The sequence below is a fragment of the Seriola dumerili genome, unplaced genomic scaffold (assembly GCF_002260705.1).
Source record: "Seriola dumerili isolate Sdu_G_001 unplaced genomic scaffold, Sdu_1.0 BDQW01001845.1, whole genome shotgun sequence".
Taxonomy (NCBI): Eukaryota; Metazoa; Chordata; class Actinopteri; order Carangiformes; family Carangidae; genus Seriola; species Seriola dumerili.
This window is the reverse complement of record NW_019176100.1, coordinates 245,953-269,756: the sequence shown is the minus strand read 5'-3', so window position 1 is coordinate 269,756 and position 23,804 is coordinate 245,953. Positions and strand designations below refer to the sequence as shown.

At 40.7% G+C, this 23,804-nt stretch overlaps 1 protein-coding gene, 11 non-coding genes and 1 pseudogene across 12 annotated transcripts; 11 read left to right on the top strand and 2 right to left on the bottom strand.

Annotated features, from left to right (window-relative positions):
* Window positions 1-6,327, bottom strand: part of LOC111239044 — a 33,556-nt pseudogene extending 27,229 nt beyond the window's left edge.
* Window positions 6,328-7,397: 1,070 nt separating this feature from the next.
* Window positions 7,398-7,471, top strand: trnan-auu. The gene has a single exon. It is a non-coding gene; the product is annotated as a tRNA-Asn (tRNA).
* Window positions 7,472-7,759: 288 nt separating this feature from the next.
* trnan-guu lies at window positions 7,760-7,833 on the top strand. Its single transcript has one exon. It is a non-coding gene; the product is annotated as a tRNA-Asn (tRNA).
* Window positions 7,834-8,121: 288 nt separating this feature from the next.
* trnan-guu lies at window positions 8,122-8,195 on the top strand. Its single transcript has one exon. It is a non-coding gene; the product is annotated as a tRNA-Asn (tRNA).
* A 238-nt stretch (window positions 8,196-8,433) lies between these two features.
* Window positions 8,434-8,507, top strand: trnan-guu. The gene has a single exon. It is a non-coding gene; the product is annotated as a tRNA-Asn (tRNA).
* Window positions 8,508-8,785: 278 nt separating this feature from the next.
* trnan-guu lies at window positions 8,786-8,859 on the top strand. Its single transcript has one exon. It is a non-coding gene; the product is annotated as a tRNA-Asn (tRNA).
* A 286-nt stretch (window positions 8,860-9,145) lies between these two features.
* trnan-guu lies at window positions 9,146-9,219 on the top strand. Its single transcript has one exon. It is a non-coding gene; the product is annotated as a tRNA-Asn (tRNA).
* Window positions 9,220-9,499: 280 nt separating this feature from the next.
* trnan-guu lies at window positions 9,500-9,573 on the top strand. The gene has a single exon. It is a non-coding gene; the product is annotated as a tRNA-Asn (tRNA).
* A 288-nt stretch (window positions 9,574-9,861) lies between these two features.
* trnan-guu lies at window positions 9,862-9,935 on the top strand. Its single transcript has one exon. It is a non-coding gene; the product is annotated as a tRNA-Asn (tRNA).
* Window positions 9,936-10,215: 280 nt separating this feature from the next.
* Window positions 10,216-10,289, top strand: trnan-guu. Its single transcript has one exon. It is a non-coding gene; the product is annotated as a tRNA-Asn (tRNA).
* Window positions 10,290-10,577: 288 nt separating this feature from the next.
* trnan-guu lies at window positions 10,578-10,651 on the top strand. Its single transcript has one exon. It is a non-coding gene; the product is annotated as a tRNA-Asn (tRNA).
* A 249-nt stretch (window positions 10,652-10,900) lies between these two features.
* trnan-guu lies at window positions 10,901-10,974 on the top strand. The gene has a single exon. It is a non-coding gene; the product is annotated as a tRNA-Asn (tRNA).
* Window positions 10,975-15,153: 4,179 nt separating this feature from the next.
* LOC111239026 (betaine--homocysteine S-methyltransferase 1) lies at window positions 15,154-18,978 on the bottom strand. The gene is made up of 8 exons (XM_022768791.1): window positions 18,844-18,978; window positions 18,520-18,652; window positions 18,322-18,434; window positions 17,936-18,127; window positions 16,741-16,888; window positions 16,084-16,266; window positions 15,767-15,995; window positions 15,154-15,676 (listed from the first exon to the last, which is right to left on the bottom strand). The coding sequence occupies exons 1-8, from the start codon at window positions 18,943-18,945 to the stop codon at window positions 15,496-15,498; spliced, it is 1,281 nt and encodes a 426-aa protein (XP_022624512.1). The 5' UTR covers window positions 18,946-18,978; the 3' UTR covers window positions 15,154-15,495.
* Between the last annotated feature and the right edge of the window lie 4,826 nt (window positions 18,979-23,804).

Below are 23,804 nucleotides of genomic sequence, written 5' to 3'. Positions count from 1 at the left end.
AAAGGACAAAATAAGCAACTTCAATGAGTCAAGAATCTGTGATGGGAAATTTTTCATCATCTTCAGACATTTTTAGAAACTGAGATTACTCAATATAATCAAGAGAACATTACTCCAGCAGATTAACTGATCAATTGTTTGAGTTGTTTGCAGCCTCAGTGTAATGGTTTGAGGGTAATTTTAAAAAATGTATTTGATTTTCAGTGGGAATCCTGTTATTGTTTTCACAAAATAATAGTTCCAATCAAACATTTGTTACTGAATGTTGTCAGGGAACGACCATCCAGAGATTCCAGTCTACAGTCAAAGGCAACATACAGACTTCCATAGACACGTTTACATTTGAACTGCCTTCTTTAATATTTACATTAGTTTATCTTCAGATTATTATTACAGGCAGAAAACGATGAGCATGCTGAATCGATGGGTTGATCAACACAAAATGAGTTCTGCAACTATTTTGATAACTCGGTTTACCTGGTTTCAGTAAATTTTCATTTTTTAAAAGGCAAGAATGCAACAACGTTCACTTAATTCCGCTCCCTCCATTAAATGAATTGATTGATGCTTGTAGACCGAAAATCTTTCAGGTTTGACGTGCTGGTTCAACAAAACTGAAAGGGAATTCTTGAGTAACGTCATCTTGGTCTCAGAGAAACTGTGAGTGGACGATTTTTTTTATTTTTACAAGTTTTTTGAACATTTCTTCACTTTAAGGAGAATCAATTCATTTTTATTGTTTGCAATTTTTGTAACTTTATTCTGGTTCATTTCATGGCCCTTGACTTTTATTAGTATTTCATTTAATAAAAGCAGCAAATTTGGTCTCATACTGAACTGATCTTGAATTTAAAAAATTGGCAAAATAAAGGAGTGAGTTAACATAAATGTACTTATGCTCTCACTTCCAACTGAACTTGAAAGGATGTGATCAAAAAAAATAAATGTTGCTTGTTCTAAATTTAGCAGTTAAGTCTACATACAGAAAAGAACGCCAATGTGTAAATGAGAACATAATTACAGACGTTCTGAGCGATATAGCTTTCAGCCCTTGTCATCAGGACCGACTCTTCCAGTTTGTCGGTGCTAAATCTGCTCTGTCTCCGTGTGGAGTACTTTCTCTCTGTCTGTCTGAAACTATCTGACAGGAGGAACACGCCTCGACTGGGTCTGAGCAGACGGCTCTGTTTAAAAGCTCGTTTGAAGCTGAATGCTATTTAAGAGCCGCGAAAAAACAAAGCAAAGTCTAAAAGGGAATTCCGTCAGAAAAATACAACTCAATGACAAGGTTTTCTGCAGAGCTGGTTCCACCCACCTTTGAATGCAAATGAACTCAGGCATACAGCCACAAAATCCTTTAGACTAATGTGGTTGATTGTGTACAGTGTTTACACTGATGATGATCTCAGCGATGAGCACTTTGTGACCAGTCTGCGGCAGTAAAACAACGCAGCAGGGTGTGATGAGCGTTTGTTCATTCCTCCTAAACATCATGAACATTTTCTGCGATTGTGCCACAGTAAACCTTCTGTCCGGTTTCAGACCAGACTGGTTTGTCCTTCCTCAGATCACTGTCAGCAGACACTCCACCACATGCTGACCAGGAGACACCCACCGCCTCGAGGTGCTCTACCTCGCGTGACCTCGTCTGACCGTAAACGATCGTGGCTCCTGTCAAAGTCGCTCAGCGCTTTACACCTGTCAACATTTCTCCTTGCATTCCAACACACTGATACCAAGAACCAAACTGTTCACTAGAGTTCGGGATGACGTTGGGGCTGCAGTTGTGGCGCTGTTGGCTTGAATTTCAACTGTAGTTGAGAAGTAAGCTGCACGATATGCAAAAAAAAAGAATCATATTGTTTATGTTGGCAGATATTGTGATATGCGATTTCAAGTTGGAACGGTGGTTTCTGCATTTCATTTCACTGAAAAGATATTGTGGATTTTGTTGGTCTTTACCAAAACAACATGTTTCCTTTACGTCTTGAGAATATGATCTGAAGGCGGCGTCTCTGTAGCACACAACACCTTTTGGTGCCAACAATGGCAGAACAATGTTGGGACCGTTTTACCTTTATTATTGTTTCTCAATCTTAAGTAGCATCGTTTATATAAAATGAGCGTGGGTAAAAGAAAATAGAAACACCCTCTCAGTGTAATGTTCATGCAATCCAAACAGCACACAAAACAGCAGCCTTCCAAATAAGGAAGACAGAGTTGGACTTTTTCACTGTTTCTTATCATTTAATAAACCAAATACTAATCGAGAAAATAATCAAAAACAGATTAACCTTATGATTGAAAATAATTACTGCAATAAATTAATGTTAATTGGCAGCTTTAAATGCCAGGTTTAGATTGCACCTCACACCCTTATGTTGATACCAAACACTGTGGTGCAAAGCATCAGGTTAGTTGAATGTTTCATCAGTTTTCACAGATTTACCATTTATCATTACAACAAAGAAAAGAGCGGAGCCATAAACATGTAACTATTAACGCTACAACGTGTCATGTTTACTGTATGTAACCTGTTATTTCTTTAACAACAGGCCACAGATTAAGGAAAAAATTGTAAGTCTGCGGTGAGCATGATTGACAGATGTTTGCCCTACAATCTGATGAGTGTGTCCACACTCAGATCCTTCCTGCATTAACTTGGCCCAGTTCATCATCACACCACCACGGGGTCTGGAGATGAGGCTGCATCATGTGAAAGGCTGTGGTGAGGGCACAGCAGTGATTCTCCACCTGCTCCCGTACACACGCAAAACAACCAGGCCAGGCTCTGGTGACTTCCCACAGCAACATGAGTGCTAGATAGCTGTTATTCCATTAACAAGATATTCAGTTAAACTCTTATATGAAAAAAACCAGGACATTTTGGGCTGTTTGCCTTTAAAACGACTAAGCACGATTTTTCGATTTGATCAAAATAAATGCATATTGAGTAGAAAAGAGTAAGATTTACTAATTGGATAATCGGCTATGATTCTTGTAACTGTACTTAAAAAGTCAAATATAGTAAACACTCAAACTTTAGAAGTAAACACATTCATGTTCCTCCTTTTTCATCTTCTCGTCCACGTGCCGTTAAATCTTCGACTGTGGCCTCCTAACCACTGGGTTCCAGGTCAGCTGCTCTGTTATTAAACATACTACAGTCAAGGTTTAATCAAGCATGGTAGACTTATGATGCGGGAAAATGGGAAGCACGTTGCAATCTAATAAAAACTGCCCTGTAATAAACATAGCTCTGTTGGTGTTGTTGACACCATGGCAGAGTGGTGTTGATTAAAACCTGTGGTAACTTCAGAGGTGACTGTTAGCGGTTGAGCTGGTTTTGCATTATATTATGATGTGTTTGCTAATTATGGGTTTGTTCTCCATTTTAGAAGAAGCATGACAAATATTAAAAAAAACACACTTCACAAACCAACTGCCTTTACAGGACATGAAGGACAGTTTTGGTCTCTGCTGCTTTCCAATGGCTGCCAGCTAATGATTTATTTTCCATTTTTAATTTAATCAAAACTCATCATTTTGTGCAAAACGTAAGATAATAACGACATTTGGACATCATCACTTCCCAGAGCCCAAGACATCTTCAAATACTTTTTCTTTGTCTGACCAACAGTTCAAAAACAAAAAACAGCATAATCCTCACCATTTGAGAAACAACTGAATAATTTTCTGCCAATAAACAAATAGATTATTGATCATCTGAGCTCTACTTACCGGATTATTGATTTGACAGCATTTTCAACACCACTGTGACATCCTTCACATGCAGACAGTCACTATTACTTGACCTCTCTTTATCTTCTTGTTTGACATATTTTCCCAAGCCGCACAAACAATCCAGGAAATCCCCACTGGACTAAACCACAAGATCCTACATTTTCTACACTGATCGACCCAAATCTGTTGTTATTTGATAAAACTGAGCGAACAAACGGTCCACAATCTCTTTAAAAAGATTTGTGCAAGAAGAGCTTTGTTAAATTTCACCGGCCAATCATTTATTAGGTACACCTGTACAGTCCTCCTGTCCAATCAGACGTGAACCATTATTTTATCTTTTTAAAAATGAACTTTCTGGCTGAGCTGTTTTGTTGGATTGCATCAGATTTACCGGCGTAACCTAATAAAAGTTGCCTCTTGAGTGTGTGAGGAGAACATTATGTCATTAAAAAATTTTCTTCCTGGTTGGACCGAGCCTTCCCCAGCTGTTTGTGCTTTGTGTGTCAATCTGTCGAACAACGCAACAAATAAGGTGAAAGCTTTGGCTGAGGCTTTGTCTCCCTCTCAAAACACACACTGGTTCATGACCTTGTGGTTTTATTTAGACTTCATAGCAAGTGTCCACAATGCTGCTTGTTGGGCTTGTCGCTCACTCATTTTGTCTGCTGTTAACAACAGGTTAAACATTGATACATGTGCTACAAACAAAATGGAAAAATATTTGGCAATCTCACATGCTGTTTGAGCTACTTTATATGTCTTCAGCTATGTGGGACAAAACACTGGAACAGCCTCAACAGCTGTGGTGGTGACAACTCTCATTTCTGGGACTCCACCTCTAATGATTCTCCCATGTTTCTGTGCAACTTCCCTTTCAAACTGCTCAGCCAACGGAGTGTGATGTCTGGCCAGACCCGCTAATTTACAGGCCTGTGAACGTGCAGCAACAGATGTTTATCACAGGAGGAGGGGTGGGGGGTGGGGTGGGGGTTCAAAGGAAGAGGGGAGGAAGATGAGCCGACCATGAGGCATAAATTTATTTACTCTGGGAAACTACATTCTGTCTATGGGACCAGTCTCAGGGTTCTGCTGCACCAACAGTTAAATTTAAGACATTTTAATCACACAATTAAGGGGAAAGTAATTTAAACACCTTTTCATGATCACACTGGACAGAGTATGAAAATTATCGATCAATGTAAACCAGCAGAACAGTCTTGAATTGTTGTTATTTTTAAACTCATATCACGTTTATCCAATACTCTTGGCTACAACTTTATTTGTATTTACATTTGTTGATTAATCTGCAAATTATTTCTTAGACATATAATATTTATCATAATAAGTGCCCCATTTATAGTTTCTCACATCCAAATGACATCTTCACTGTCTTGTTTTATCTGACCCAACTGATGAGCAGCAAAAAAAAATGGATGAATGAATGGATGGATGCATTTTTACAATAAAACTTATTCATTTTGGTGCCCATACATGAGTTTTGCACAAGGTCAGAGGTTTAGAAAAAACAGTTACTGCAAGATTTTTAGTCATTTTTTTTGCTAAAAACTCATTATGCAAAAACATTTTAAACTAATGTTTTTAATGCTTTTTTGGGGAAACTGAAATACGATGTTTGCAAAGAGTGTATATGTTGTTTTTTAACTACCACCAAACATCTTCTCTTCAAACTACAATGAAAATATGATTAATTTCACCTTCATTGCATGCGTCTCTTGGTTCGCTCTCCACGGCATCTTCGTAGCCTTTCTGCCTCAGCTCACTCAGGCGTCTCCGTAGTACTCCTCCGTGTCGTCCGCTACTCGGAAGAAAAGCACCTGTGAGAGGACTGCTTCCAGCCGCAGGTAGTCCACGGGCATGACCCAGGTACCACCTGCACTGGTAGCACAGGGCCTCCGTCTCCCGCTGGTGCACATCCCGGAGTCAGCCGAAGAGCGACCGTCCACACCCGTACTGCTCCTCCGGGAAGACGTAAACATGGCTCTATGTCCGAATTTGACGGGCCACAGTGGCAGGGTGGGCTGCCCTCAGGTCTGAAAGGAGAACAGCCCGGCCAGCTGAAGTCCTCGCGGCCGCTAGTTTCTCACCGGTCCCCTGGGTCTGAATCATCGGGGACAAGAGGGCATCACGGGGTCCAGGATCTCGATATCTTATAACCTTGGGTGTCACAATATCCCAGGATCCGACGTTGGCTGACACACTCTAAAGTCTGTGAACCCCCGACTTTTTAACCCTTCATATCCGTTTGGGCTTTCCTTTGGGGACGGAGTGTGGTCTAACTTTGCCCGCTTGGCAGACTTCATCTTTTCTCGACGTGTGTTTTTCTGCCACCGAGGCACCGGGGGCTGGAGGCGCAGTGGCGGCGGGGCTACAGTCGAGGAGCGGGTCAAGGAAATTGCCCGTCTCTGCACGTTCTGTTGTGGCAGGTTATTGGCGAACTTCCCCTCGATGTCGTTTCCAGGCACAATAAAAGCAAATTTGTGCCTCTCTTTTTCGTCGAAAGACCCGGGGTCGGACGGGACACCCATCCGACTCCAAGTTGTCCTCCATGGTGAATGACATCTCATCCAGCCAGTAAAAAAAAGACAAGTAGATTAACGGTTAGCTAGCAAAAAAAAAAATCATTCGGATGTCGACGCTAAAGGCTTCAGCTTAGCCAGCTAACGGTCGGAGGCCAGCTAGAAAAGTAAAATCCCGCGAGCAGAAACGAACAAACCGCGGAAAAAATAAAACGGTGAAACAAAGGATTTCCAGCTTTGTTTACCCAGCTGTGTGCGAGCGAGCGAAAGCGCAGCTAACGTCGTTATTCCGTCCGGAGCGTCGGGTTTGGGATCCAGACATGAAGAAGTTCCACCGGCGTCGCGGTGTAAACGCAGCGGGAGAGTCGGCTTCATTTCGGGCATATAACGTCAGTTGCATGGCACCTGCCAGCTCACCTGCCCGACGCGCCGGCGCTCGGTAACAACAATAATCGTGAACCGTGCAGTTCTTTGTCCGCGAGCAGACAATGCGGCCGCGCGCTGTCACGTGTGAGCTTTGTTACAAGCAAATATCAGGTGCGTGCTTTGTACAAATCCGGGGAGGGATTTCACTGCTGCACTCCTGCCCCCCTCCGTCCAATGTGCCTTCAGGCGCCATGATGAAAATCGGAAGTGCGAAGTTTCATTGAAAATTACGAGAATTACGTTTCTGTTAGTGTTTATAAAGTACCATAAAAGACAATAAAGCTTCTCTGACAAAAAATATAATATAAGTCATATTAGGAAACTGTGCTACTCTTCACAGCTCCTACACAACAGTAATATGGAGGTAGAGATTTGTCTCAATATTAATTGTGTGAACAGACAAACTAGAAGAAAAGATACTGTATAGATTATAAGGACTGACATACGCAACAGTTAATACCCATACCTCCATATTTTCCGAAACAGATAGATGTATGAATAAATTTGGAAGCAGTGTTCTAATACTCTAACAACAACCTACTTTTGGTTTAAAAATTACATTAGAGGACTGGTAGAAACATTATCATTGATCAGCCTGAGGTCTAGAGGGAGACAATTATATTAATTGTAACAAGGGCAGATGGGTGTGGATTGATGCTCGAGGCCACACCCACATAGAGCAGACCTGTCTCTGTGGCGCACTCAGTTAACGCGTTCGGCTATTAACTGAAAGGTTGGTGGTTCAAGCCCACCCAGGGACGTTTACACTTACATTAAAAAGGATACATCATATAAATGAAAAACCTACTTTCTGTGGTGAGAGGAAAGGGTTAAGGACTAAGGGCACATCTATGGGTTTGAAAAAAGTAATAGGAAACATTATTATAGATGACATACTGAACATGACACACCTAAACCATTGATGAGTCTAAAGGAGAAGATTTCCAAAACTGAGTCTGAGGTCAAGATGGAAATAAATTATGGTAAACATAGCAGATGCCGATGGGTGGAGATTGATACTCGAGGCCACATGCCCTTAAAGCAGACTTGTCTCTGTGGCGCAATCGGTTAGCGCGTTCGGCTGTTAACCGAAAGGTTGGTGGTTCAAGCCCACCCAGGGACGTTTTACACTTACATTAACAAAGATACATCATATACATGAAAAACCTACTTTCTGTTGGGAGGGGGAAGTTTTCAAAAATCTAAGAGCAGAACTAAACATGTGAAAGAATGAATAAAAAACATTATCACTGGTGATATACTCAACGCTACACACCCATAATTTTGACAAGTCTAAAGGAGAAGATTTCCAAAACTGAGTCTGAGGTCAAGATGGAAAGAAATTATGGTAAACATAACAGATGCCGGTTGGGGATTGATGCTCGAGGCCACACCCACATAAAGCAGACCTGTCTCTGTGGCGCAATCGGTTAGCGCGTTCGGCTGTTAACCGAAAGGTTGGTGGTTCAAGCCCACCCAGGGACGTTTTACACTTACATTAACAAGGATACATCATATGAATGAAAAACCTACTTTCTGTTGGGAGGGGGAATTTTTCAAAAGCAAAACTAAACATGTGAAAGAATGAATAAAAAACATTATCACTGTTGATATACTCAATGCTACACACCCACAATTTCAACAAGTACAAAAAATTATGGTAAACATAACAGATGCCGGTTGGGGATTGATGCTCGAGGCCACACCCACATAAAGCAGACCTGTCTCTGTGGCGCAATCGGTTAGCGCGTTCGGCTGTTAACCGAAAGGTTGGTGGTTCAAGCCCACCCAGGGACGTTTTACACTTACATTAACAAGGATACATCACATAAATAAAAAACCTACTTTCTGTTGGGAGGGGGAAGTTTTCAAAAGCAAAACTAAAGATGTGAAAGAATGAATAAAAAACATTATCACTGTTGATATACTCAATGCTACACACCCATAATTTTGACAAGTCTAAAGGAGAAGATTTCCAAAACTGAATGAGGTCAAGATGGAAAGAAATTATGGTAAACATAACAGATGCCGGTTGGGGATTGATGCTCGAGGCCACACCCACATAAAGCAGACCTGTCTCTGTGGCGCAATCGGTTAGCGCGTTCGGCTGTTAACCGAAAGGTTGGTGGTTCAAGCCCACCCAGGGACGTTTTACACTTACATTAACAAGGATACATCATCTAAATGGAAAACCTACTTTCTGTTGGGAGGGGGAAGTTTTCAAAAATCTAAGAGCAGAACTAAAGATGTGAAAGAATGAATAAAAAACATTATCACTGGTGATATACTCAACGCTACACACCCATAATTTTGACAAGTCTAAAGGAGAAGATTTCCAAAACTGAATGAGGTCAAGATGGAAAAAAATTATGGTAAACATAACAGATGCCGGTTGGGGATTGATGCTCGAGGCCACACCCACATAAAGCAGACCTGTCTCTGTGGCGCAATCGGTTAGCGCGTTCGGCTGTTAACCGAAAGGTTGGTGGTTCAAGCCCACCCAGGGACGTTTTACACTTACATTAACAAGGATACATCATATAAATGAAAAACCTACTTTCTGTTGGGAGGGGGAAGTTTTCAAAAGCAGAACTAAACATGTGAAAGAATGAATAAAAAACATTATCACTGTTGATATACTCAATGCTACACACCCATAATTTTGACAAGTCTAAAGGAGAAGATTTCCAAAACTGAGTCTGAGGTCAAGATGGAAAAAAATTATGGTAAACATAACAGATGCCGGTTGGGGATTGATGATCGAGGCCACACCCACATAAAGCAGACCTGTCTCTGTGGCGCAATCGGTTAGCGCGTTCGGCTGTTAACCGAAAGGTTGGTGGTTCAAGCCCACCCAGGGACGTTTTACACTTACATTAACAAGGATACATCATATAAATGAAAAACCTACTTTCTGTTGGGAGGGGGAAGTTTTCAAAAATCTAAGAGCAGAACTAAAGATGTGAAAGAATGAATAAAAAACATTATCACTGGTGATATACTCAACGCTACACACCCATAATTTTGACAAGTCTAAAGGAGAAGATTTCCAAAACTGAGTCTGAGGTCAAGATGGAAAAAAATTATGGTAAACATAACAGATGCCGGTTGGGGATTGATGCTCGAGGCCACACCCACATAAAGCAGACCTGTCTCTGTGGCGCAATCGGTTAGCGCGTTCGGCTGTTAACCGAAAGGTTGGTGGTTCAAGCCCACCCAGGGACGTTTTACACTTACATTAACAAGGATACATCATATAAATGAAAAACCTACTTTCTGTTGGGAGGGGGAAGTTTTCAAAAGCAGAACTAAACATGTGAAAGAATGAATAAAAAACATTATCACTGTTGATATACTCAATGCTACACACCCATAATTTTGACAAGTCTAAAGGAGAAGATTTCCAAAACTGAGTCTGAGGTCAAGATGGAAAAAAATTATGGTAAACATAACAGATGCCGGTTGGGGATTGATGCTCGAGGCCACACCCACATAAAGCAGACCTGTCTCTGTGGCGCAATCGGTTAGCGCGTTCGGCTGTTAACCGAAAGGTTGGTGGTTCAAGCCCACCCAGGGACGTTTTACACTTACATTAACAAGGATACATCATATAAATGAAAAACCTACTTTCTGTTGGGAGGGGGAAGTTTTCAAAAATCTAAGAGCAGAACTAAAGATGTGAAAGAATGAATAAAAAACATTATCACTGGTGATATACTCAACGCTACACACCCATAATTTTGACAAGTCTAAAGGAGAAGATTTCCAAAACTGAGTCTGAGGTCAAGATGGAAAAAAATTATGGTAAACATAACAGATGCCGGTTGGGGATTGATGCTCGAGGCCACACCCACATAAAGCAGACCTGTCTCTGTGGCACAATTGGTTAGCGCGTTCGGCTGTTAACCGAAAGGTTGGTGGTTCAAGCCCACCCAGGGACGTTTTACACTTACATTAACAAGGATACATCATCTAAATGGAAAACCTACTCTCTGTGGTGAGAGGGAAGGGTTAAAGAAACTAAGAGCAGAACTTAAGATGTGAAAGAATGAATAAAAAACATTATCACTGGTGATATACACAACGCTACACACCCACAATTTCAACAAGTACAAAAAATTATAGTAAACATAGCAGATGCCGATGGGTGGGGATTGATACTCGAGGCCACACGCCCATAAAGCAGATCTGTCTCTGTGGCGCAATCGGTTAGCGCGTTCGGCTGTTAACCGAAAGGTTGGTGGTTCAAGCCCACCCAGGGACGTTTTACAGTTTGATTAACAAGGATACATCATCTAAATATAAAACCTACTTTCTGTGTGAGAGGGAGTGGTTAAAGAAACTAAGAGCAAAACTATAGATTATCATAACTGACATATCCAACAGTACACACCCATTACTCCAACAAGTATAAATGAGACAGTCTCCATATCTTCCAAAACAGATAGATGAATGGATAAATTAGGAAGCAGTGTTCTAATACTCTAACAACGAGAGACACTTTTGGTTCTAAGATTAAATTAAAGGACGAGTAGAAACATTATCATTGATCAGCCTGAGGTCTACAAGGAAGAAATGATACTAGATATAATAAATGCAAGTGGATGGGGATTGATGGTCGAGGCCAAACCTACATAAATGAAGAGCCTACTTTCTGTGGTGTGAGGGAAGAGTTTAAGAAAACTAAAGGCAAAGATACGGATGTGAAAGAACATCGTGTTAAGTATGGCTTAATTGAGCTGTACTATATATACAGTATACTGGAGAAATAGCCGTTTAAAGGTCACCCAACCCAACTGCGGAGCATTTGTACTTTGCTGGGCAGGCATGAGGGAAATGATTAAGAGAGCAAGGGGAAAAGACAGGACAACCTGTGGACCAGGCGAGGAAGCAGGTATAGGTGAGGAGATGACCCATTTACAATGTTCAAACAGACATTTGTGAATCGATTTTCTATTCATGAAGCGAAAAAACATTTGTAGATTTAAATTTTACACTTGCGCGTATCGATGTTTGTCGCTTTATTCAAGATAATATGATAGAATTTGACCTGTGTGTACGCTTTACTTAATTTGTAGTAATATAACCACTCAGCTGTAACTACTCACACCTGGCTGACTGCAAAGCAAAAGATTTAATACTTTCAAATGGAACCTGAAGGTGTTTTATATTTACAGATCACACATTTACTCACTGATTGTCAATCAGTTCACACAAACAAGATAAATCTACCGCCATATGTTTTAGGCTAGAGAAAAAACGACAAGTACATATTTTTCCCAGGCGACATGAAGGCACCATAACAGCCCCTTTACTTTAGGAGTTTATTAAACCGAACGACAGACAGAAATTAAATCCCCATTAATGCGTTTCTCTTGTAGTAGTTTAATGCTGTTAATCATTTCATTTCTCAGTTTCCCGCCATCGTCGCTCTCTGTTCTCTGGCTCGTGCAGATGTTTGCTCTCTCTGCAGACGTGCACGAGGAGCATAAACATCTGCACGTGGGCAAATCTATGACGCAAGCACGCAGGGAACGTGCTGACGACCGGATGCTGTACGGCAAACTGACTGAGACAAAAGACATTTAAATATAAACAAAGGCAGAGGTTGTCTGTTTAAATGACAAAATCGCTACTGTACAAGACAAAACAACAAATGTGTTAATAAATAAATCTATCGATTAATATTAATTTATGTATAAATATCCACATTAAAATCTTAAGTAATTAATACAGTATTTTCAATGTAGACTGTTTGTTTTTAATGTTTTCATTTAATTTAATGGGTTTTTTTGTATGTTTTTAATTATACAATATTATTACAATATTTTTATTATCAAACCCAACCCAACTCTTTAACTTAAAAATAGTACAAGTATTTTAAGATTTTAGTGATATTTTATGGAGACGTAGCTACTTAGATTTGTTGTATACTGTAAATATGTTTATTATAGTAAATAGTAAATAGTAATTTGGATGGACCAACCTCTAAAAAAGAGAAAGCGAGTAGGGAATGACAAAAAAACCCCCAAAAAAACATGTAATGAGATAAAAGGATGGATATGCAAATGAGGCAGAAAATAGCAAACACTTTATTATTATGGATGAAGGAGTGTGTATGGGAGGACACTTATCTGCCAGCATCAGAGAGAATTAATAAACACAATGAGACGCGTAATAGCAAAATTAACATTATTACACTTGACATGTTGGATGTCAGCTAGAACCCTTCACTGAATCTGATGTTAAAATTATAGATTTTTTTCAAATAATTTAAACAAGTGAAACAGTATGAACAAGAACAAGGATGTTTTATTCTTATGTAGAGGTGAGGTTTAACATCAGCCCTCGATACGTTTCTTACCTCATCTGCACAAAAATCAGAATCAATAATAGCCCAAAAATGTAAAACCAAGGTTTGTGACCTCTGCTGATAGCTGGCTGATGTAAATATTGTGGTTATTAAATGCATTCATGATCTCAGATCACTGGGGAAAAGTGCATTCCAATTTTGGATCACAGGATATAAAAGAAAGGATATGAATTCCTGAAATAAAGAAGCAAAAAAATCAGAACACAAATGTGTTTCCTGCTTTTTGGATTGGGACCTGTGGTGGTAATTGTCATGAAAGCCTGTTGACAGGAGGTTTGGAAATGTTTTACACACAGTTCACCGGGTGAAGGTTGTGCATTATACACATCACTGTGTAGACACAATACATCAGCTGAAGAAACACAGGAAATCAAAATTCCCTTTGGACTTTCAGCATAAAAGCACACACATTCGAATTAATCATAGCCTTAGTAATTGTTCTGTGGAAACAAAGAAAAATAACAGCAGCACAATTTCAGAACTTATGTATCTATACAATATATTTTACATCTGTCATTTCAGTAACAATCTATGTGGGTTTGAGTCTCATTTCACAAAGGCTTGATACTTTACAGGTTTTCTCACCTGGTGAGTTTAACACACCTTTAGCCTCAAGGGCTTAAATTAGCAAATCACTTATATGATGATAAAAACCTACAAACTCCCACCTGGTTCAGTATCTCCCAAGATTCTTTAAACTTCTAAACAACTATTTTATTATTAAGTGTATAAGTGTTTTGACCACTAGATGGCAGCAGCAGTATTTGTCAAATTTCAAGTTTCGATTGATACTGTCATTGTGTTTTTGATACTAAATAAAACTAGAGGATTACTGCTTGCTGCCTCAAATTTGTATGAAGAAGCAGTTGAAGTGATAGTCACGAAGAGATGGAAACAAGGAGAAAGGGGTGAAGAATGCAAACTCTAGTGGAAGCAGTGAAAAAGAATTAGTTGAAGTACACAGAGAGAGAAACTGAGCTTCGTTGCCTATAGTGCATCATAAATTACACTGTAAATCCCAATTTGCTCACTCAATTTAAAAGTACATTGGAAAAGGCCTGCACACAAAACTTGTTTACATGTAGACCAACTATGGAGGCGGTGGACGTGAGGCAACGCCTGCTACGTGATCCTTCACAATAGAACCAACCACAACCCAGGCTAGATATGCAAAGGGCTGCACCTCTGCCCCGAACACCACCTATTTCTAGAACAGCAGATGATTCTACAGACAAAAAAAACATGGCAGTGATATGAGCTCACCAGTATCTCCCATTGTGGCAAACCTCTACATGGAAGAAGCAGACAGCAGGGCCCTGACCTCTCTCAGAGGAACAGTTGTGTTTTGTGAGTTGTTGTGATTCGCCGCTGTGTTTTGATTTGTCGGTATGATTTGCACTTCACGGCCTCCGTAGAAAACAGTGTAAACATTGTGAAGAACAAGCTCAAGCAAATGATAAATGATAAAACCATCCAGACAAATCAGTCCTGAAACTGCATCGGAAGAACCAGATTAGCTAGATGAAAATTCACAGGATTACTTTAGCCTGATAACTGCATGTTAGCCTGAGTTGGCTAATCCATGTTAGAACAGACCTCACATCCATCCTGTGAATTAAAGCTTCAATATTTACATATAAAAACTTTCAGGTTAATATTGAAACTTCATCGTTTTCAATCTTTCAAGACAATTTTATTAAACAAAGTTTCATCTGTAACCTTTAGAGGTGATAAGTAGCATTTCATTTGCTGAGGAATTAATTATCTTACTGACATGGGCTGTTATTTGATTTACATCTCTTCTAACTTGCATTTAACATATAATTTGTCATTTTACATTTCTACCTGGTTGTGCATCTTAATTTATATAAATATACACACACCGATTGCTGTTTATATAAACACATGTACATATCTGAATGTATATTTAAAGTGCTGAGAATTTGTATTTCTGCTGTTTCTTTGAGTTTATTTTTCTGTACTCAGATCTCACTGTGAATTAAAATAAATTATAAATAAAAAAAAAAAAAATAAAAAAAAAATTGAAAAACAAATCCCATTCACACATACTGGGTTTGTTCAACTAGAAGTTTATTGCCACACATGATTCAGTTCTTTTATAAGACAACAAGCACTTTCGGAGTGTTTAAGGCGTCACTCAGGTGCATTCACAGCTGCTCTGTTTGAGCTTTGTAGTCAGTAACAGGGCTCACAGATGTGATCATCCTACTTAAACAGGCACTAATGCTAAAGCTAATTTGAAATGTGAGTGTAAATGGTCCTTAGAAGAGACAAATATCTTCAGCATTTCGATCTTTATTTTGGTATGTAAACTTAAGGGAATGTGTGAGCGTGCCTCTCACACGCCACCCCTTTGCCTCTTCTTCCAAACAGACACATCGGAGGAGGAGCTCAGTGACTTTTGCTGGCCTTGTCAAAGAGAGCCTTCAGCTGCTCCTGGGAGGTGGCCTCCTTCTGCTGCATCAGGTCGGCGTGGCCTTTGGTGACGCCCCAGCCGTCAGGTGTGGCCATGGAGGGGCAGAAGGGACGGCCAGACGCAGGCTTCAGCTTCTCCCAGTAGTCACGACGAGCCCTACGGAGGGGGAACACGTTATAGTTTTAAACCAAACTGGCAATTTTGAGGGGAAAAAAAGAAAAGGGTGTGGAAAAGAAAAATATCCACCTTGCTCTAACCCAAGGCTTCGTGTGCATCTCCAGGCCACTACCCCAGATGCCGTGCTTCTCCGATCCAGCAGGTATGAAGCCCCTCTCGGCTGCCAGCTCCTCAGCCAGGGCACGGATGTGGTAAGGTTCAAATCCACAGCAACCTCCGATGTAACGAATGCCGGCGTTGTACGCTTCCCGGGCGTATTTCTGCATGTCCCATCTGGTCAGGATCCTCGGCTCCAGACCTGCGGGATGAAGTTATAGATTATGATCCAAACACTTTAGAAAACTAAAATGTCGAGACGCACCAGTTTTCAGAGCGTGTATACGTACTGAAAGGGAACTCTGGCAGATCAATGAAACCCTGCCGGTTGCAGTCAGGAGTGTGGTAGGCCAGCGGCTGGCTCATGTAGTGAGCCTTCAGTCCGGCCTTCTCCACGCCCTCCTTCATCATCTTCACAGTCTTCACACAGGTCTCCGGGTCAAAGTGGCAGTTAATGCCCACGATCTGAGCTCCTGCCAAGAGGAAACGATAAACATGATCATTTTCAACAATCCTGACATGTTTTTCCTGTTAAAATTAGACCGGTAGCAGGTAAAATGTCTGTCTGCTGTAGTGTAATTCTTCATACCACTAGATGGCACCAAAGGATTTACATGGGCGCTCCGCTGACATCACATCCTGCATTATAAACTCTGTGCATGTCCGAGTTTGAAATATGTATAAACCAGGCAGGGAAGGTTTAATGAAAAGTTGCATCATGGGAAATGTAGGATGCAGCATTTTTCATCCAGATAATAAAAGTCAGGATCTGGAGCTCCTCTAGACTGAGAGGTCGAACGATATTGAAACAGGGTCAGGAGATCATGAGGAGGCTGTTTAACTGTTTCCAAGGTTAAACTGCATCAGTCACTTCTGCCAATGACATGTCTCGCCTTTGTCTCCCCCCCCCCCCGGGATATACGCAGTACATTTTAGGTCCGTCATACCAGCTTTGACGAGTTTGACAGCACAGTCTCCAGGGCTGATGCCGTTCAGGTCTCCGTCAGGTCCAATGCACAGAGTTGCAGCCACTGGCTTGCCAGTGGTCTTCAGAACCTGGACTGCCCACTCGGCCTCTTCCACATGCTCGAAGTACTGCAAGCAGAAGAGGCCAGGTAAGCAATTATTTAAAAAGCTGAAATGTAGATTGTTGAATTCACCATTTGATGGTCAAAGATCAGATCATTCACACTGCAGCCCAACTTCCTGATACTCACATTTTAAAAACCCGTTTAAATATTTTCACTATAACAAAACACTACTCACTTTACAGCTTCTTACACTCATAGTTCAGGTTTTACAGACTCAAACTTTACTGTTTCGCTTCATCTCACTACTCAACAACAAAAAGAAGAAGCTACAGGTGCCGTCAGTCCACTGACGAGTTGGTTCAGACTCCATACAAACAAACAAGTATAGAAGAGAGGTACTAAGATGCCATGAGTGGAAACCTCCTGCTCCAACATGTTGTAAACTGGTTGCAGCAGTGAACCGATTCATTGAAAAAGATTAGCATCGTTTTATTTTGGCAGAATCAAACCCACGATGCATTTCTGACGTTCCAAACACTGGATGTTGCTTCCCGCAAAAAAAAAAAAATTAACATTTAAAAACACTCAAGTGTGTGTCGGTTTGAGCTAGCTGAAGTCTTTGCCTTGAGGCCTGATTTGGTTGCATTATGGGAACTGTAGGACCAGTGGTGTCTTGGTAGGTGTGGATACTGTGGCTTCAAATAGGAGTATTTTTATAAATCGCAGTACCGCCAAATATTTTCTCCATTGATTATATGATTGTGTGACCTGGTTGGGGGTTTTCAGGGACATTTGCTCCACGAGTTTACCCATAATTCAGCGCTTCTCCCCAGGCTTGGTTCAGCTTTAAAAAAAAAAAAATCGGGGTAATCGTGTTGCCCCTGGGGAGGAGGCTAAAGTCCAGGAGCAAAAGTCCCTGAACGCCACAGATTACAAGGACATCTGTAACATGACTGCCTGCAGCTTTACTCTGGAAGATGTGGACTTATATGCATCTACAGCTATTTTTAGGTGTGTATAAAGTGACGCCCCCGGGCCAGAGGCGGCGTATACGTACTACTACACCTTTGCTGAGGACTACAAGTCGGGGTATCTTCCATTTATTACAAACCTCTGCAATCAAGAAGTCCACGTTCTTCTGGACAAAGACATCAAGCTGTTTCTTGAAGATGGCCTTGACGTCATCCTCACTCTTGCAGCTGAGGTAAGAGGGGGTCTGAGACACTCCTCCGGCCACCAGAGCATCACCCTCATTGGCCACCTCCCGGGCCAGGTCACAAGCTGCTTCGTTTATCTGCTGGCCCTGCAGTTCAAGGAAGACAAAAGAAAAACAAAACAAAACAAAACACTATTGATGCAACTGACTTCACAAGGTGTCTGTTTCCATGCTAGAGGCAGTTGGCTTCATGCCGACTGTGCTGCTGCCAAGCTGCCATCCCCACCCCACGACTCAAGATGAGAGCTGGGAGCAGCTGCAGTCCCGCGGATTGAACTCACAGTGAAGCGCTGAGTGTGGCCTCTGTTCTCCAGTTTGTCGTCGCTTGCGTAGAAAGTGAACGTCTGCATGACATTGGAGCCCGCTCTCAGGAACTCCCTGTGCAGCTGCCGCACTGAAAACGACACGGTTCAGCTCATCACTCGCAAAACTGGATTTACAGGTTAGGAGATATGTTATGTTATAAATTGCATAATTACCCGCTTCAGGGTGCTCGGCGGCAGCTTCAGGTGTCCACGGCCCTGCCTTCACATAACCCCTCTTCTCCAGGGCGAAGACAAAGCCCCCGTCCCCGATAACCACCTCTCCTGCATCCAGACGCTCCAAAAGACCCTGCGCCAAGTGAAAGCGTGCAACAAGTAAGACACAACAACATGCACACAACTTTGTTAACAATACATTCTTACTAAGCCGTGGTAGTTGGCATTTCGCAAAACCCACTTCCTCCTGCAAAAAAAAAAAAAGTGCGCACACGCAGTCAAAAACTGAAGAGCTGCAGCTTCTAGACTGAAACCTCTTCTTACCTTCTTTGCTCCAGCTGGTGCCATGATTGTTGCAGCAGTGACCGGCCCACTCTTCTCAGCTACAGAGTCCTTCTGAAGTTGGAGAGGGACTTGAGCAGACATCCATGCTCAATTTATAATCCAGGAGGGTGCGGTGGTCCTGATGTCACACGGAAGAACCGCCTGCCTCCTACACAGCTACTTTTTTTTTTTGTTTTTTTTTTGTTACCCCTCCTTTTCTATCAAAGCAAGTTTGCACAAGGCAGCCTATTGTTCTGGATACAGCAGAAATGCAAGGCGCCTGCTCTAATGATAGTTTGGACATTGGGATATTTTGTTTGGTGTTTTTGTGGCTGGAATAAATCAACATGATGATTAAAAGTTTAAGTAGGTGAGAGCAGGATAATTATCAGTGGGAAAGTTCTGAGAATTTGACTCTTGCACAACACAGAAGTTGTAGAAAAGACGTTGTAGAGATGAAAACATTTTGATGTTTTACTGAAAAGGCTTTGCCAGTGACTGTGCAGGAAACTCAGAGAGAAGCAGCCATAATGTTGAAAACAGTGTTGTGATGAAGTTACTGCAGAATCTGGCTGGTTTGACATGATGTTTATCCACTAACATAAAGTCAAAAATGTTTCTTCACTGGGATGTTTGAGCTTCATTGTGCAGAGTTTGAGACTAAAAGGCTGTTTTCACATCCATCTGCTGAAGGAGGAAAGTTTCTCTCTGCTCCACCAGTTTAAAACTTGTACTTATGAGCATAATTAAGTGACTTCACAGCTAGTTTGGAAAACAGTCCTGGTCCAATATGCAAATTACACTAATGAGATGTCACAACCTGAAGCCTCAGTGCATATACACATAGAAAGGACTTTTAGGAACATTGAAACTTTTGAAATAAGCAACATTAACATACTCAGAGTGTGATTTTTCACTGATGGAGATAACGAGCTAATTGAACTTACTGAAATTATTTTGCAGGAAAAACAAACCCAATACAAATGATTGAAAGCAGAGTATTTTTTTTAAAATGTTTTTAAAACATGTCTGGAGCGGATCTTTACCCCAACATGTCCATTCTGACCTGCTGCACAAAAACTAATTAAAGCTTTTTGAAGAGAACACGAGTCCATGGAAACTTTAAAACTAGCACCAGGTAAAATTCTTTTCCCTCTGTCAACATTTTCTGCCATTTGTCATTTGAATAAAAGTGGATTCACAGTTGTGAATGAAGATGTTTTAAAATTAATTCTTTAGGGTTGCAACTAAAGATGATTTTATTTTCAGAAAAATCATCTGAAATCTGAAATCACGTCACAAAAATCACAAAGAAAAGCATCAAAGCCTGACGAGCGAGAGGCTGAATCTGGGTTTAGTTTGACTTGAACAATTAATCAAGTTATCAAAACAGTTGCCAACTAATTTTCTGTTGATAAATTAATTGATTAATCAGTGAATCATCTCAGCTTTAATAGTGCTAATTCATCATAAGTATCCCCTTCTGTCCAGAGGCCGAACAAGCTGCTGGAGAAGCTTTTTTAACTAGATTTGTTTATGTGTTCATGGAGCAAAAATACATGAGGAGGAGTGACGTCTGTCTGCACTCTGGTCTGTATCCCGCTCTTTATCCTAACCCTCTCAACCTCCGTCTGGCCTTTCCACACCTTGTCATTCCACGCCTGTCCACCGGTTGTCCTCGTAGAGTTTCCCTCCTTTGCCCCTCAGCCGAACCTGCTCCTCCCTGCACACCTGCCCCTCGTTGCCCCTCGTCAGCACAGTCCTACTTTTCCATGCACTTTTGGAGCTGCAGCCTGTTGTGGACTGGAGGTGTAACTCCACCGGTTGACTTAAGTAAAGTGAGTTAAACCTGAATTTGCTCCGACCTCAGTCTGCTTCTGGGTTCAGCTCCTGAGAGTTCAAAACCTGTCTCTTAACCCTAAGGGGCAACAGTTGGTTTGTCTTTATGACGGAGGGGGGGGGGGTCTGGAATAATCCAGTCAATTAAATACAAATGTTTGAAAGTCGATCTTGTTTAAACTTGTGTCAGATGTTGTGTTTTCCAGCAGAAGGAGCAGGAAATCATCAAAAAGTGGTTCATGATGTGCAACAGTGGTCAGAATTCAGCAAATAAAAACATTGATTCATTATTTAATTGTTTGTTTGAACAGCTAGTCTCACCTGAGTGTAAGTATGCAGTTAAAGCACGGACAGACAGAGCAGCCGTATAGATAAATAACATGATGCACATCCCCTCTGTAGTTTCATTATAAGATGCTCTATGAATCTCCAGAGGCCAAAACTACTCAGACAAGTTGAGAAACAAAGATGGATTACCATGGTGATGACACCCAGTGGTAATCCAGCCAAGATTAACACAACAGACCGAGTCCAGGCAACTGGTGGTATGTTAGACCGAGGGTTGGGGGGGGCAGAGATGGATGTCTTTAATGAACTGACGACAGCACTAATTGTAACACACATTTATTTAATGTTGATGGTGAGTCGTAAAGATTTATCTGTGTTTTTAGATTTCTCTCCAGGAGGTTTAATCAAAACGATGTCGTCGATTACAAATGAAAAAGCAAAACACGCACCGTAATATATGTCTTGGATCTTTTCTAAACTCTAGGGAGAGGGCCATGGTTCACATATAACGTGATACTCTGTGACAGGACATATTGTATAAATGCCACATTTGTTGAGGGTTCAAATGTGCCTTAACTAACTCAGACTAAAACATGTTGAGATCAGGAAAATATTTGTTTTGATTCCCGTTCAGCTCATTTGTACGGTGGCCCTGAAATCACAACACACTGCTCATGAAGACAATGCACAAACAAACAGATGAAAACACGAGCAAATGAAGAAAACATCTGTATCAACTTTAAAACACATGCAAAAAAAAAAAATCAGAATAAAAAAGAGAAAACACAACTAAATAAAGGATTGGGTTGCAGGTTTGATCTTGAGGACTTGTTCCAGATAAATATTTTCAAACGGAAGAGCTGAAAAATCCAAGCTTGTGTCATCAAAAGCAAAAGTAAGATAACTCAGTCATGTGCAAAGAACACGACCCAGATCTGTGAGTAATTCTCTGTAATTTAACAGTTATGTCACTTTAAACATCGGACTCGAATGTGACTGAGAAACAGTTCGTACCATCCCTTATGTTCACTTAACCACCGCAGGGGGTTTTCCCTTTTAATTAATGTTGTAATAAATTTTTTATCAAGCTGGGAAGAAGCTCTGCCAGGAGGAATTAAACCTCATTTCTTGTGGGCTGAACAAACCTCCACACAGCGGAGGAGAGAACACAGTCCAGGCCGTAAAAAAATGCATGTAACGACATAAAACCTTTGACCTTTGGCTCTAAAGTCTTTGCTGAAGCCATCCGATGTAGTTTCCCATTGTCACAGCACATACCCTCACTATCGTGCACAACACTGATTAGCATTGACATATGCAACATTTGAGGGTCTGTCTACACGTCAAAACAACAGAAAATGAACACAGAGATGCAAAACGACCACAAAGGGTTCATAAAACAACCACGAAGAGACGCAAAAGCCTTAAACATTTACGGTTTAAAACAATATGACATGAACATAGCATTAAAACTAAATGCAAAATACAGCTGAGGATGATGGGAATGTGGTTATTTTGACCTGATGATGGTGCTGCAAGAAGGTTAAAAGTTAGTACAATCCATCCTCTGGAGAACATGAGTGTTTGTACAAGATTTCATGACAAAACATTCAGCAGTTGCTGTGATATTTCAATAAAAAACAAAAATATTAACCTTATGGTGGCGCCAGAGGAAGAGTCAAGAGATAACATAAGTTAGAAGGGTTTATCCACTGGGGAACATGAGTGTTTGTACAAAAATTCATGACAAAACATCCAGTAATTGTCATGACAGTTCAATAAAAATCAAAAATATGAACTCTACCGTGCTGCTAATGGGAAGAATTAGCGATAAACTAAGTCAGTGGGGTTCATCCTCTGGAGAACGTGAATGTCTGCACAAAGTTTCATGACAAAACATCCAACAGTTGTTGAGATATCTCAGTCTACACTCCTCATGTTATTGTGTAACTTTAGTGCACCCATGTTTGCTGACAGTGTTCTTAACCTATGAACTCTTAACCTAAATTTGATATAAATAAGATATTTTTAAGACACACTTTATTATATCCTAATTATTATGTGATAAAATTACTTTATTTTTCTGTTGAATTTTGCAGATCAAATGTAAAACATCTGGTTTCAGTTCCAATCAGTGAATCATTAGATTAATCAATAGCAAAGGTGATGATTTTGTATGCATGTGGAAGTTAATCATCTAATGCACAACGTGGATCTGTTTCCCTGCGTTTCAGTGTTTATATAAACCAGCTACCAGGATAAACGTCCAGTTCAAGCCTGTTGCAGCTGTTCCAGGTGGGTTAGAGTCTGTGTTGCAATAAAAAGGCTCAAGGACCAATCAGAGATAAATGTTTCTGTATGGATCGGTGAGATTTCCAGGTCAATTCTCTTGGCAGAAAACACAGACTCACACTTATCAAAAATACTGCACTAAAATACAAGTTATGTGTATTTTGGCTGCTATTTATTTTTAGCCATGCGAGTGGTCGGTCCATCACTCTGGTCAAGGCTGAAACGTTTCATCAAACATCAAACATTACCATTATTTTGCTTTGTAAATAAAAACCTGAACAACTAAACCGCTATGCGTTGCACACTAAATTAAATTAATGCAACTTAACGCAAAGCAGAAAGCAACATTATAAACATTATATCTATTAGCAGTGTTAGCGTTAGCATTTAGCTCAAAGTAATAAGTCTCTTGTTCATGAGGATTTTTGTCCTTTTCTTCTTAGCTGATCAGTGATCTGTGCAGCACTAACCTGTATGAAAAAGTGTTATACAAATAAAGTTTGATTGATTGATTGATTGATTTTTGATATAACTCATATTAA

Bases quoted from the DNA above. Each gene is read 5' to 3' on its own strand.
- LOC111239026 (XM_022768791.1), bottom strand. From the start codon at position 18,945: ATGTCTGCTCAAGTCCCTCTCCAACTTCAGAAGGACTCTGTAGCTGAG. The intron at 16,889-17,935 runs GTTTGTAATAAA...TTCTGCTTGCAG, and splicing joins TGGACTTCTTGATTGCAGAG to TACTTCGAGCATGTGGAAGA. The intron at 15,677-15,766 runs GTGGATATTTTT...CCCCCTCCGTAG, and splicing joins AAGCCTTGGGTTAGAGCAAG to GGCTCGTCGTGACTACTGGG.